At 43.4% G+C, this 16,193-nt stretch overlaps 1 protein-coding gene across 2 annotated transcripts in view; it reads right to left on the bottom strand.

Moving 5' to 3' along the window:
* Positions 1-16,193, bottom strand: part of si:dkeyp-14d3.1 (transmembrane protein 132C) — a 139,430-nt gene that overhangs the window by 7,321 nt on the left and 115,916 nt on the right. For both annotated transcript variants that reach the window (XM_030105065.1, XM_030105064.1), the window contains exon 6: positions 5,276-5,484. In XM_030105065.1, the coding sequence (XP_029960925.1) occupies positions 5,276-5,484 (209 nt within the window). The remainder of the gene's footprint in view (positions 1-5,275; positions 5,485-16,193) is intronic.

Raw genomic sequence — 16,193 nt, forward strand, 5'->3', positions numbered from 1 at the left:
ACATATTACAACAATTTGCAATCTAAACGTGGCCGAATCTAAAGTACTTTGCATCGATGTGCGGTCTGTGGTATTTTCAGACGCATTGTAAATTTCACTGATCTCAGTCAACATGCACAGACTGGTGTAACTCATCCAGAGATGTTTACCCAACCAAGATCAAGCTATGATGCAATGTTGTTGATTAAACCCGTAAGAGAGGATCAATCCTGCGAATAGCTATCATTTTTCTCACAGAATATCTCTCCGACACCATTCTGGAGCGCTGGGCCTGGGCTGTGAACGTGCACACACCTCCTGACTGCTTTACTTAATAGCCTCCCTGATTGCTCTGTTGCCAGCAAATCTAATTTTATTACCTTAGGCCACAAATCAGCCAACAGAGGCACAACTCTTTCTCAGCGAGGATATTGCTTTGAGTATGACACATTGGGTTTAAATGGTTACAATAGAGCGGCGATATCATTAGATTTTACCCATAACTGCTTTCTCTATTTTTTTTTTTTTTTTGCTTTAGCAAACACCTTTATAAAAACAACAGATAAAGCATCCGGGGTGTTGAGAAAGCAATGTTTGAACAGTTGATCAGAGGTATAACTGCTGCCACAGCTCTTCAGTCTCACACTGGGCCGCAGTTGGGATACCGGCAAACAGAAAAGTGCTTCGTCAACACGGCGACTAATCATATATACTGCGCTGCAGACTTACATTCACCTTTCCGTCTAATTGCCATCATTTGCTCCTCCTTGTCTTTCACAGGAATACACACATGCCCTTGTGATTGTGATGAAGGGGAGTAGAAAAGAAATTAATCTCCTAAACTGCTTTTTTTTTTTTTTCCTTGCGATCATCTGCTCTGCTTGTCTCTTTCTGTCGGAATCCCCCGAGAAAATGTTACCGCATGGGAAGCCGTGGGAATAAAGACGTTAGCTGCACACTGCAGAGAAAAGCCAAGAGTACAGAGAGATTTGAAGTTAAGGGCTTAAAAGCTTTGCTGGCGGGACTGATTTCACATGCAACTGAATGACAGCCATTACCAGAGAAATTATTCCGACGCTAAAGGAAAACGTATAACATCAGGAGTCGAGGCAACGACGCAAGTGATCCAGGAAAGTGGAAATATCGCTGAGTTCAAATGACTACACGGCGGCCTGAGCACGTCTGTGATGAACATGCGGGGATTTGGACTGCAAACGGGGGAATCCAAACAAAAATCTAATTTCGCTGAAACTTTGTCAACAGTTTCTTCTGTGCCTTCACTGAACCTGAAAATGCCCAACAACCCGGCGGCCACCGTCATCAGACTGAGACAAAGGATTGACAATAACATGACAAGTAAAGAAAAGAAAAAAAACTCAGAGGACTAAAATATAGTCTAATCATGTAACAGCCCATCTGTCAAAGCAAGTAACTGATCAGGAAAAATGCTGTTAATAGTAACACCCAGATCTGTCCTGGAGGGAAGCCAGCCTCGGGGCGTGCTGGCTGGCGCGAGATTTGATGGATATCGCCTATCGGAAAAGTCCTGATTTGAACCGTAAGAGATTGAATATTGTGAGCAGGGACATTATCAAATTCATTGTTATGAGGACGGAATACAGAAAGACATAATGGATCCACATCAATCTTCTCTGATCAATCCAAGTTTGATCACTGCACAGGACATAGATGGATGTTGAAGGAACTCATCTTTGTTGTCTTTTGCATAACTTTGCTCAAACTTTCAGCGGCTACACTTCAGTATTTGTAATAGCAGTCGCTTGATAGATAGAATGTGAGACGGATGTAAAATGGCTGAAGGTTTTACAATGTTTGATTAGGGTGGGATTTATAAAAGGTTGCGTGCGAAAATGATATTGTGTGCACACATGTGGAAGCATCAGTTTGACAGATTCAGCCCTCAAAATAATACAATCGATTTAGTGCATTTGCTTTCACAAATATGAGCTATTTATTGCTGCAACTGCAAAAACACTGGGAGGAGGATATGCGAATTGATTAATGTGCAACAGCTAATGGGCGAGTCGGCGAAAGACGAAAGAATGGTTCCACAGAGCGATGAAGGAGGAAGTGTGATGGTCTGGGGCTGTTTTTTTTTTTTTTCTGGATCCAGGGTCAATGAGATGTACGGAGTGAGAGGAATCTTGAACCGAACCAGCTACCGTAGCATCCTGCAACACCCTCTGGTGCGAGTCCAGCTGGTCAGAAATCCATCCCACAGCAAGACATGAGTCAAAAGTTCAGAATGCATTTGGGTTTATAGATTGATTCCATTATTTCTTTGTTAATCTCAAATTGTTTATTTGTTCTGTGCTTTCATATCCAGGTGCAACGATACATTAAACTGACAAATCGTCAATAAAACACTGGAACTATTGGGGAGTTCTACAACTTTTGCTAATCAGTCCACATAAAACAGGTATGAATTCGTCACCTGCTCAGATACATTAACATCAGACTAGGTTTCTAATCCATGTACCTAATTATGACTCTTTTTAAATTCCTGTTCCTCGTTCCTGAGTTCCTGTTCTTTATTGTGCGTCTCTCTTAAGATTTGCATAATGTAAGTAGAAAAGAAAACCTTCTGACTGTGATCTCAGTCGCCAACTTTTTATTCCACTGACAGTAATTGAAAGCCTTTCACTAATGACGGCTTGGTTAAATCCTTTTGGCATTTCTACATTTTTTTTTTTTTTTATGTATTTCATACTTTGAAAGTGAACAGAATGGTCACTAGAATAACATAAGTCTCTGAATATGAGTCACACATCGGCCGAATCTGTGGCTAAAGACTGCATTTATAGAACATTTCTATGTGTGGATGTTCGTCAGGTGTAATGGATTCAGCAGCAAACAAGCTGATAGTGGAGTCGAGCCATTTTAGCTCCGGTATAAATCTGCAGTACTGATGCTTGTGCAGCCATCTCAAAATCTAATCGAAGGTTAATCTAATAAACAAATCACACTCGGTGCCGAGAACAACCTGCTTCACAAAGCAATTTTTCTTTCTGCTTCATTCACTTTGAAGTGCGGCGCCGACTTCAGAGGAGACGCTGCATATTAATGTGTGTGTCGTGCTTATTTTCGCTCTGCCCTGTGTGTCCCGAGCCGTATTTGTTGTGGCGTTTGTTGCGCTTTATTTTTTTGACACGACGACACGACAAAGGTCATTTGGACGGAAATAGGAAGTGCTGTTTCTATATATACAGACGCGGCGTCGCCTGGAAATGGCTGATTAGTTTTTGTTTGATTGTTCTGAAACTTGCAGGGGATTTTATCGCGGCTGTTTATTTTGCTTGTGGAATGAGAACAGTCGGCGCACACCGCTGGTGACAGCTCGGGAAAAAAAAAAAAAAGAAGAAGAAGCAATGTCAAAAACAGAATTATAAAAGGTAACTGTGAGAACATTTAGTCTATTAAAAAAAAAAAAAGGACAAATGGAATCTCAATACACGAAGTGGTGAAGGAGTGGTGCATGCCTGAGAGCTACGCCTACACTGAGGTTTGCTGTCTGCGGAGGCTTATCTTGTCCCTGCGCTGACAGGGCTTAGGAAGGGAAGAGGTGAGCCGCACAGGCAGTGTCAGTCAAAAACTGCGTGAGGAGTACTTTTTGGAGCTATCCCACCGACCGGCCCGATGTCTCTTTATTTTCCGTTCCTCGGCTTTAACCCCGGCATGTCCCGCAACTCGGTGAGCCCGGCCGGGAGAGGCAGGTCCCGCCACTCGCTATTGTTGCTTATTGGCTTCCGTTCCCTTCTGGGCTTATGGACAGTGGACCAGCGCCCATTTCAGGCTTCACGGTACTTTGCAAGGTCACGGCTGTTATCCCCTGATAAACAAAGACGGGCGGAAGACAGGGGAGGGATGGGGCTCTCCGCAGCCCATCGTCGGCGTCGCTGGCACCCGCGACGACGACGTGACTTGGCTGTCCCCGCTGATAAAAACATAGCAGCACACAGCTGGCGAAGCAGCATCCTCCACATTACTCCAATACTGTACTTCTGTCACTCAAAAATAAACAAAAAAAAAAAAAAGAAAGAAAGAAACAGAGGAGAGCAGGAATAATTAGAGTACAGCCACACTAGTGCGTGGGATGACTCCGGGTCCGACTTCAACGCTTTTCCACAAGTAATTACTGCAGGTAGGCTGATCGCTGCTCCATCAATTGATGGATTTCAACAGTTGCCGAGTAGCACTGCACAGCGGCGTTGGCAGAGGCGCTGCGAGTGATGAGGCCCCAGGGGAGCGGTCTGACCTCCAGACAGCTCTAATAATGTTCCGTCCAACTGACAACTAAGAGGCGTAATGGCAGGCCACCTAAAGCCGGCCGTAATGACGAGCTGCATTGCACAGGTCAGCCATTTTGTTATCAGCAAAGAACTGTCTGAGAGACGGCCGGAGTGGTGTCCAGCCACACTCCTCATCATTATCTCATCACTGCCATATCCAAAGTCAAATATGTCACCAAATACTGGAATTCTCGGTTTTTGAGGAGATAACATCGAGGGGAGGTAAAATCAATAAAGTGATGGTGAAGTGTGTCATCGTGAAATAGTTATTTTGTTAATGAAATTAGTTTCTTCTTTTTTTAATGATAATTTCCCGTTAGAGTTTGTCCCCAACCAGGGATCATCTTCTTACAACACCCTGCCTCCTTCATTCTCCCTCCTCACACTGATCGCCGGCATGTCTCCCGTCACACACTCCTCTGCTGCTGACGGAGAGCTGCGTCCTCAGCAGCCTCCGTCCTACAGAGCAGTAATCTCTCTTACAAATGAAACCAAACCACCTCTGTACATCCTATAGATTCTCCGTGGACAAAACCAGTATAATTCTGTCGAATGGCTCACCCAAAACCAGCCTATATGCCATTGTAGCTATATTTAATCGTTCTTTTTTTACCATTTTTCTTTCACAGTTTGTTAATTTTATTGGTTATGCCTGCTCTGCCAAAAGGTTTTACAATATATTGGTGCTCAAAAACCGCATTTAAAGGAGCAATAAAATGTGATATTTGCTTTGTATTAACTGTTCATTGTAAATGAACGATGCCTGATGAAAAAATATTTGAAAATTAAAGTCACAAATGCATTTAGGTAGTCCAAACTACACCTTGGTGCCATCGGGCACAACCATGCACTGACAGATGACAGAAAAAAAATGAAGTGAGAGGCAAAATATTCTTAATAGAAAAGGAATGTTTTTGAAAAATGTTTGCTCCTGCAAACGGCCATCTTAACAAATCCAGTAAATTTAGGGCGAGTGGGTACTGTACCTCTGGCTGGAGGCTACGATGGGCACCCTCCACCCTTTGATCTGGCTCAGCTCCGTATCTGAAACCTCGATCTGGAGGGGGAGTCGAGGGATCCACACGCTGAGCTCCAGCTGAGCGCTCAGGTATCCGTAGGTGAAGTTCACCATCATCTTCACCCTGCCCTTCATCTCCTTGCCATTCACAAAAACGTAGTCGCACCTGTCAGACACCTGCGTGGGAGAAGAGGGGAGGATTAGAGAAAGACAGCATTTAAGCCGGGCTCTTCTGACGGTTGCACGAGATGACTACACACTGAATTACACAGTGCAATACACTCCGGAGTGCCATGTAGGCCCGGCCCTGCCAGTTGATTATAAGGCTTTACACTTCTGAGCACTCCACTGATACAGTATTCCTGTAACTACTTTGAAAAAAGATGAAAGGTCCTCTATCTGCTCCACACTCAGGAAAAGAGGGAGGAGGGCAGCAAGGACATCTTTGAACCTGAGGGAAAACAGGTCGTGGACTGCTGTTTTATTATCTCTCAGCCTTCAAGCTAAAAGAGGAACCAACAGATGGAAACTAGCAAGAGGAGAGCAGTTGTCTCTTGATAAAATGACCAAACTCAAAGCCATCTGTTTCGTAAATTGCTTCACAAAAGAATATGAGTGGGCCAAATTTCTGCTATCTGAAGACACAACTCCTCGCTCCCTTTAAAACCCCGCTGTGTGCTTCTTTGCCTAAACTCGCATTTAATTAAAGTCCAGAATCCTCCCACACCGTCTGATATGGAATAATGCTTTGTTTTCAAAGTTCTCAGGAACACAGTGTGAAGGCCGCTCTGTTTTGTCTGAAGTCACTTGGAAACAGCGTCTGCTAGTCTCGTGAGATCTAGCTATATGACCTGGCATGGCCGGAAGTCATGCCAGAGTCGGGTTGGATTCTCCTCGGAGCAACAGCCTTGCTCTCAATCAGCTGATTTGTGTGTGCTTCCTCTGCAATCCTCAATAAATCCTCCTTGTGCAGCGTCAACACCTTGACTCGTCATCTTTGGCTCTGATTCACCAAAAATTCCACAACAGTTTGGGGGCTCGTCCGGGATCTAAATACAACATAAACGAGGTAAGTGCAAATGTTTCCTCTGTTAAATATTTAACTCAGGAAGTAATGCCTTACCTGTGGGGATGTTTGACTAGATAAAAGAACTATTTCATAGTTGATTGGAATTGTAAATGCAAATTTCTAAACATAAAGAGCCAAAGATGTCCCTAAATTTTTGATTGATTCTTCTCAATCAATTGCTAATGATTAGTAACAATTGGGTTGTAATAATAATTTAATTCTAACTTGGAACTGTGGCTGAGAGAGCTTAGGAAGAGTTTCCAGACTTGGAGTCTGGACGGCCCTGGGGGCCACTGGCGTGGAAGGGCTGAGTCCCTGAAGCGACTTTGTTTTCACTCGGATTGGATCCGATCCGAGATTGACGCACCGCAGAGCTTGGGGGGTATCTTAATATAGCCTCTTCACCAGGGCGGGCCTGGTGCATGTAACAGAAGGGTTGATGATTTCCCTAACGGGCTGACCTGCACTGTTGCAACTGTGGGTGGCGTCGCGTGTGGAAGTTTCTACTGGTGAAACTTTTTGAAAACTGGGTGAGTGTGATTCTGCAGGTCACACCTCACGACTCTGACTCTCTCTTTCACGTTAAAAGAAAAGGGGGTAAATAAAGAAGAAGGTCATGATGCTGGGAGGTTGTTTAGGTTTGTAGAGGACATGTGTTGTTGTTTGTGTTGCTGTTTTGTGTGCAGTTATTGTTTGTGCTAAACGTTTGGTAAACACCAAAGTGTTAAACATAGGAAAAGAAGAGACAGGAAGTAGAACAGCACGGCGTGGTCTGATCCCATTGAAAGTTTTCAGCAACTATTCGATAAGTTCACACCGGTCGGGGTGGTCGGCAGGACCAAGATATTGGAATGTTTAGAAGAGTCACAATCTCCGGCCCGAGCGATGATTTCTGGCTGGTTACGCAGACCACCAGGTGATCTGAGAACACCGAGAGAATTAAAGTTTACTTTAATGCATGGTGGTTTTGATTTGCTGGTTCTGTGTAAAACACGGATTGCGACTCCTCACTCGTGCCACAAAACCGGTTGTTGAAGAGAAGTGTGAGGATAGAAATGCTGAAGAGAGAGAGACAGGCAGGGTGAGAGAGACAGGCAGAGAGAGAGAGAAAGAGGTAGAGAGAGAGAGAGGCAGAGCAGGTAGAGAGAGACAGAACAGAGAGACAGGCAGGGTGAGAGAGAGAGAGATAGAGAGAGAGACAGGGCAGAGAGAAAGACAGGCAGAGAGAGACAGAACAGAGAGACAGAGAGAGAGAGAGAGAGAGGCAGAGCAGGTAGAGAGAGACAGAGAGAGAGACAGAGAGGGAGAGAGGCAGAGAGAGAGACAGGGCAGAGAGAAAGACAGGCAGAGAGAGAGAGAGAGGCAGAGAGAGAGCGGCAGAGTGAAGTGAAGAGATGAAGGGTTTGATGAACAGGGAGGAAGAACAGGAAGTTAAGAAAAATAAGCAGGGTTTTAACCAAAGGGAAAGGTTTTCAACCTGTTTGTTTTGTTTCCTGTTTTTCACATGTTTAAGATAAGGAATCCATCAACGAGTCAACAAAGTTGCTTGTTGAACATGTAATCTACTCCACTATTTTTAACCTGAAGTCTACTGAGGACACCCAAAATTTGAATTTATATTCAAATCATTGAATCTAATAGCCTGTCTGATCACGACGGGGTTGATTAATCTATGATGTGATTGATGATTGGTTCTCTGAGAGTGATTCACTCTGCAATCTTAAAAATTGATTTATCTAAAAATCGAATTCAACTGCAGATTAAACCAAAATAAAGGAAAAACAGTAACCTTTTCCTAAAGAGAGGGAATACAATAGAAATAGATTCCTGCTTATATCTACATTTGGTCACAAGACAAGCTGTCTTGGCATAGTTTTTCATTATTCCTCTGAGGAACAAACTTTGAATGCAGTATTTTATCAGAAGAATCAAATAAGATGTCTGCTACTGACAACACTAAACATCCACTGGTTAAAAGTAACAATACTTTGAGCAGTTTGTCTAGAGAGACATGCTTTGCACTCATAAGTATTTTCTGACACTGGTACTTTTACGGGTCATTGAGCATTAATCAGTGTAGCAGTATTTGTACTTCAGTACTAAATTTTCAGAAACCTCTGCCTCTGGAAGTTTGTCAAAATAAATTTCTTTTCTTTTCCATCTTCAGTAGGTGGGCAGAGGCCAGGAGAGCCACCTGTGAACCGTTTCCTGGATAATGCTGTAGAGCATGTGATTCAGGCCTGTTTGAGAGAAAACTGATTTCTCCAAGACTGCCAGCTGCGTGCAGGGTCAGAGGTCACTGCTTGGGTCATTGACAGGTTTGAGGATGGTTCCCTGAGGACAAACTCTCAGGATGATTATTCATGATTGTGTTAAAGAGAAAAGACAACCTGAATTTGCTGAATTTGAGAGGCAGTCTATTTTCTTTGACAAAATTTCCACACTATTTTAAACCCTCCAAAGTGAACTGACAAGAAGCAGTTCTTTCAGTGGTTCCTCCTTATCAGACTGCTGAGGAGCCGAGGACCCTGAACAGAAAACAATCCAGAGAAAATATCAGCACTAGTGAGAGAATGGAGACGAAGGTCCACCAGTCACACTGTTTGATAGACAAATATGATAATATACTAATATGTTTTTCTCTCTTGAGTGTTTGTTTTGTTATAAAATCCTGTACAGGCACTCGCCGCCCCGATCCACAGCCCCGATCCTCACGGCCAGCTGCACTGCACCAGCCAACCGGGAGGGAGAAGCTCGGTCAGCAGCGGGAAGTGCAGACATACACACGCACACACACAGGAGTGATGAAACTCAGATTTTAGCGAGAAAATTGGTTTTTCTATGATGATGACATGTGTGGTGATTCTCTGTTCTTCTGTTCTGCTGAGACTTTCCATACAGGAGGGGAGATGTTGTGACTGCGAAAGCAGTGGACACATTCTTGGAGACGGCTGCTCCTGGTGGCTGGGTGGCTGGCTGGGAGGAGGCTGTGGAGGCGGTGGGTTTGATTACGACGTGAAAACATCGGACGTGAAAACATCGGACGTGATAACGGCGTACCGCTACGTGATGAAAAATATGAGGCAGCATGACCGCGACAAGGTCAGGCCATGAACACACACACTGGGGGGAAGAGAGATTAGACTTTAAAGAGTTTTAAATTCCTTACTTTTTTAGCTTTTGAATGAATTATGTGTTTTGTTTGTTTTATAAGTCACTAGGAAGATATCAGTGGGTCGACGGGCTGAACCGTCCTGATCAGACTGAACCAGAGGCAGCAGGAAGCCTCCATGATGGTCACTTCTCCCCCACATCACTGTAACCTGAACACAGGGTGTGGGGCTTTAGTGAAATGGTTTTAATTATCGACCAATTGCTCAGATGGGTGAAGAATTAAAGTGAATTAATTAAATGAATTTGTTTCAATACAGTTTCAATGAAATGACTTGGAGGTCACATTCCGGGTTTTCAAACTGAGGGAAGGGGGAGACAGAAGCAACAGGTTTATCTCGACCTTCCCCTTCGACATAACCAAACTAGCATGACAATGTTTTTACATGACTGTGCTACAAGAATTTGTTACTGTCTATGAATCTACATTCCTAACTTTGAAATCTACTGAAATGAATTACATTTGCACCTTTATTTGATTTAGTTGGAGAATTTGTGGACTAACTATAAAGAGATTACTCAGATTTAGCATCGACTAAACCTCACAGAATCACACGGGAGCTAAATGTCTAACTGATACAGATAGACAATAGAATGTTTGTCCAGAAGTCATGGGAGGTATTGAATGTTTTATGAAGTCATTGAATGATTCAGTGATGTTTAGTACCGACTCTTTCTACACCAAGAAGAGGAGGACCTGATGGGTGGACATTTTTCCAAGATTTTATAGAAATCAACTGAACTGTACTATCTGCTACTTCAAAATCTACTGATTTTAAAATCATTTTGTCTTTTGGACCTCTGACTCATGCTACTATCCAGTCGTTGACCTGTCTGACCTGTCTGCTGCATTATTTTCACTCAGATTGGATCCTGAAAGGCAATATTTGCCTGCATTCACCTAAAAAGGTAAATAATGCTTCACATTTGGCCCAGGACTTTGTCTCTAGTCTGGGAGTTCGTGCATCGGCAGTGAGGGGATCTGGATCTGGACCTGTCAGGTGGAACTCTGATACAGTATGAGGTTGATGTTTTCGCACCAAAAGGTTGAAGGAAGCTTGAAGAGCCTGACACTGTTCTACTCCTGAACCGTCTTCCTGAGGGAGGCCACCGAGCATCCTGAGCCCAGCTGCAGCTAAAAGTGACGTTCCTTGGACACGTTCTGGAGGAGAAGATCTGGAGGAGAAGAACCGGTCCTGGTCCTCGGGAAGACCTGAACTGTGGTCTAATCTGCCGCTACAGACTAAAGGAAGAGACGTTGTCTTTTCTAGGTCTGGCAGAATGCTGTCGTCACTGGATTTTTGGTTTGCAGCTGGAGACTCTGTGTTCGAAACAACCACACAAGGATGTTTCTGCAGGACTGGAGTGAACAGAGACAATGTCACGTGAGGGTTAACATCTGGAAGAAGACTAAACATCAGCCTCTGGTCTGGGATTACCTGGCTACGGACCGCCCTGTCATCTCTATTCCAAGAGAAGGGACGGTTCTCTACAGGTATTCTGGTTTGGACACATGGATCACGGTTTCACCCTGATGCTTATTTCTCTTGCAGACTCCTGACTGTGATCCTGGGCTCCTAAATAGTCTGTGAGCAGCTGATGCTCCAGCAGAGATTATCATTGCAGCAGGTTTTGGTTCGGGGCGACGGATGCGTAGTACATGCGTCACATTCTGCTGCTGGTGAATAAAGCACAGAGTGCCTGTCAGCAGGGGGGTCGGGGTGTGAAGCCATGTTCTGTGGTTTTACTTTTACCTTTGAAATATCTGCTCAATTGAATATGTGTGAATGTGACTATGACTGTGTTACGGCTGACAAACTAACTTACTAACAAACTAACATTGACATTGATGACTGACTTTGAGAACGACCAGATGTTCAGTGTTTTATTGTTGTTCAATGTGTTTGCTAATTTTAAGGGTTTTTCTTTCTTTTCTTGGTTTAGCTTGATTGGACACACCGCGGCCACTGATTGTCTTTTGCCTTCCTGGTTGATCGGCCTGGACCAGGATTGATTGTTTGGCATGAAGGTATTTCCAGCTGTCACTGTCCCATGGTATGCTGGTTTGTTTAAATTGTGCATCCATGACTGAGTGCTGCTTGGTGTTTTTTTGTGACAGTGGATCAGCTGGAAATGGTCGTTGAAACATAGGTAACTTAGGACATATAAAATAAAAATGACAATGCACTTGGAGGAACTGATCTTATTGATGTTTATGGAGAACATTAATATTGACGTGTGACACAAATGAAAAGTGGTTTTACTTTGTCTGGCTTTACTGTTTCCAATAGTGAGTTAGATTATTGTTAAAATTCGAATTTATTTTGTGTCTGGTTTTGTTTAAATTGAAATTTAACAACAGGAGGGATTGATATGGAATAATGCTTTGTTTTCAAAGTTCTCAGGAACACAGTGTGAAGGCCGCTCTGTTTTGTCTGAAGTCACTTGGAAACAGCGTCTGCTAGTCTCGTGAGATCTAGCTATATGACCTGGCATGGCCGGAAGTCATGCCAGAGTCGGGTTGGATTCTCCTCGGAGCAACAGCCTTGCTCTCAATCAGCTGATTTGTGTGTGCTTCCTCTGCAATCCTCAATAAATCCTCCTTGTGCAGCGTCAACACCTTGACTCGTCATCTTTGGCTCTGATTCACCAAAAATTCCACAACACCGTCCATTAAAAATCGCAATGATATGGCTGTGCAAGCACAAAACATGTGTGAAGAAGCAACGACGGTCTGCAGCGCAATAGTTGCTCACACACCCATCACTCCGGCACATGGCAGCAATTAATCTAGATATCTTAAATGGAGACACCCGCTTTTCTTCTTTTTTTTTTTTCTTTCTTTCTGGGCACTTTGTCAATCTCATTGATCTCATCATATAGCGTACAAATACGGCTGGAAATGGATGGAATGAGATGGTCTGGGGAAATGTCTTTTTTTCCGCTTCCAAGTCATTTTTCCACACTGAGATAAAACCATAAACAGCCATTCATCACCGAGCTGTGGCAGGACATCCTCTGTGAGCAGGAAAATAAAAAATGAAATAAAAAAAAAAAATTTGGTGTGACGGATTCTGTTCTGAGCTTTGTGAGAGCTTCCTGCACTTTTGGCGAAAACACGATGCCAGCGGCAGACTTTCCGTGGCAACTAAATAAATGAAGCGGTATTCCTTGAGAACAGCGCACGGTTGGATGCAAGTGAGCATGGTGTTGGCTTGATTAAACAGTCATTAGAGACATTCCAGTCAATTTATTTTGCTTACATCTTCGGGGACGGGTGGATGTAAACAAACTGCAGCAAACTGTGGGAAAAAAAAAAAAAAAATGAAACGCTGAAGAGACGGGAGAGGAAAATACATATTTTTTGCTTTTAACCATGAATCAAGTTGTCAAATTGTTTACTGTTTTTCTGTCTGTTAAAGTTAAAATCCCCCATACTTTCTACAGCTCCTGTACTGCTTCATGGCGTTGAGGTTGTGGGTTCTGGGGTTGATTCCAGATATCAGCGGGAAGGTGGAGGGTGAACACCGGACCGGTCACCACTCCGCAAACAAATACAGGCAAAGAATTACTGATGGCTATATTCATTCCCATTTCTCTAATCCTCACTGTAATGAAGCGTATCACTAAATTTGTTGTTAAGACTGTCAAATTTTTGTTGTTTTATGGTTCTAATTTGCTCCTTCTCAATATAATTATTTTATTTTTTTTATGAAGCAACCGCTTGTAAAAATGTTGTGATACAAATGAAGTGTAATTAATTGATGGATTGAACGAGTAATTGTGCTTAGCTGACATCTGGATGCTAACGCTGCTGAGATATGACGTCTTACTCACAACTGTGACTTTCTTTTTACCTCAAAATTCTCAAAAAGGAAGAAAATAACATCCAGTTATACAGAGAGACAGAAAAAAAAAGTCCACCCAAGTGAAAGGGAAAAGTGCAGAAGCAAAACAGTGAAAACAACATGAACTAATTATTCTAGCATATCGGACAAATTACATGTAATTTCATTTAATTTAATTGTAACAGTAAAAACATGACTTTCCATTTTATCTAAGTGAGCAAATCTCAAACACAAAGAAGATGCGAGTCTGCTCACACCGTCAGAAGTGATATCAAGGCCGGTCAGGCCGTGTTTTCAAGCCTCGGTAAGTTTATTAGCCACGTTCCAGGCCGGTCTGATAAGCACAGCCGGTCAGGTCTAATGATCAATGAAAACCATCGAGTTGTAAATATTAAGTCTGGCTCATTTTAATCAGCAATATGTGCATCCTCTAAAAGAAAAAAAAAAAAAAAAAAGGGAAATGCTTTAAAATATCAGTAATCTACATTATTCAAGCACACTAAATGTTAAGTTGCTGAAAACATACTTCCATCCGGCAAGCTAACAAAAGCGTTGGCCTTTACGTCCAAACACTGAGCAGCTCTTTAACCCCCTGCGGGAAAACTGAAGGCGTGCTGCAGGGCATCCTTCAAGGCTGCTGCCAACCATCAGAAGCCTGCTGCTCCGCGCTTCATAAAGGCCTGCATTTTCAAGCGCACACGCGCACGCAGGATCAGTAGATACTTTATTTCACGATATCTGGGCGAATGAAGAGATCATAGCGAGGAGCACCTTGCCGCCACCCTCCCGCCACACGGCTCGGCGACGCAACAGAAACCGACCGAGTCGCTTAATGAAGCTTGTGAACGTTTTCACAAAGGCGATGTCCCTCCTCTGGATAGCAGATTGGGCTCCGTTAGCGTTCCCAGTGTGAGGGTGTGCTCGAACCGATAAAGATGTCAGACGAGTCCCTGCTCCTTATCAGCCTTCATTGTTCATGTCTTTCCCTCTCTCTGCGCTCAGTCTGCTGAGACGGAAGTGCCTCTGACATCCCCTTCATCTCTGACTTTTCGGCGCCCTATCTCCACGAGCATCGGCGCGCAGGCAATGCCACACCTGACTGGACTCCGTGTGAGGCTTATTGACCGTATCTAGTTGCGATATGCATGATGGAAGAAAAGCAAAACGCTGCCGGTGAATGTGTTTATCGGATCCGTTTTATTTTGGGCAAAATTCACAAAAAAAAAAAAAAAAAAAAAAAAAAAAAAAAAGCTGTGTGAAGTTGACCCCTTTTGTGTCATAAAAGAGTTTGCAAATGAGTGTTGGATTTATTAACATACAGCTCTGCTACAGCGCGCCGCCTGACAGGGAAATTAACTGCCTGCTGGCATTTCGATCTATTCCCAAACAGTCTAAGCAGAAACAATTATGGAAAACATGGCAGCTGACGTCCAGCCACCCCAACACATTACTCTGACCTGCTTAGAATTTCCTGCTGTGTTGTCTTATTGGCCGACAGAGTCTCAAATCAATATTTTAACATTAAAGGACATTGCCACCTCATCAGCAGCCCCTTTTAACCCCTCGAACGCCTCGCCTCCTGGATGTGTGCTGGGCCAGACATGGTGCAGTCTCTACCGTCTGTGTGAATTACACGCTCGCCGTCATTCTGCCTCACAAAGTATCATAAACGTCCAGGAGGATCCGCTGCCACATTAATCAGACACATTAGGCAGCTAACGGGAGAATACTTACAAAGGACGTTAAGGCTGTCTCTTGGATCGAGCCCAGGAAATTAACAACTCACCAGACAGATACAATCCACAGCAGATATGAGCGATGGGAGTAGGAAGCATGAAGGTGGGGAGAGTCTGTCTCTGGCTTGTACACAAAACTGCTTTGACAGAAGCAATTAAGCCGCTCAGACTATTCTGCATTAGATACACAACTCCATTCGGTGGAAAAGGAAGGCATCTGCATAAAATACTCTACGTGCCATGGCAACAGGGGTTATAAGATCCTGCTAATAGCACGAGCTCCAGTTAGTGTGAAAATCCGTAGATGAGGGTTGGGTCTGTTAATAAAAGTATGCATTGCAAGTGAGCAACAAAAAAAGAAAGAAGGGATAGGTTATTCACTCACAAACTCACACCTATCGACAATTTAAAATCACCAAATAACCAGCAAGGGTGAAGAGACTTCTCTTTGATTGGTTGAATGATTATGTTTTGGGCCAAACCCTAAATATAACAATGAGCCAGATTTGTATTATTTTTCTCATCACTGAAAATCTCTTGTCTCCTCTCAATATTTTACTGTCGGAGTCGCTCCACTGTGTTTAGTGAAGAAAGATGACTGTGTGGAAATTGAAGCGATGCGGTGGCAGTTGGAGTTCAGCGCAGAAATCAGCTGCTCTGTTTCAAATTAACTTTTTCCTTCTGCTCAAGTGTCTGAAATAAGGAGACGTGGATAAGATCTGTTGCCAGATTCTTTCCTCACCAGGTAACTACCACAGGTAACTTTCTACAGACGCGTGTATAAGAAATACGAATATAACATACTTCTACAAACACTGTAAGTAGCAAACACAGATTTGAGCTTCTAAGCTGCCACGTATGTACCGATAGTACAGAGCATCCTTCAAACAACAAGAAAAAACTGACTCCAACACCTGCTTTTAACCGGTCAATAAATGCAATTGCTTTTTCACTGGGAGATAGCCACCGGAGCACCTGTACTACGGTACTTCACGTTAAGATCAATACGCTCATGTCTGGACATGTATGAGTTCTGTTTAAGTACGGCTCCCCAAGAAACGA

This window comes from Salarias fasciatus, chromosome 12 (genome assembly GCF_902148845.1).
Source record: "Salarias fasciatus chromosome 12, fSalaFa1.1, whole genome shotgun sequence".
Lineage (NCBI taxonomy): Eukaryota > Metazoa > Chordata > Actinopteri > Blenniiformes > Blenniidae > Salarias > Salarias fasciatus.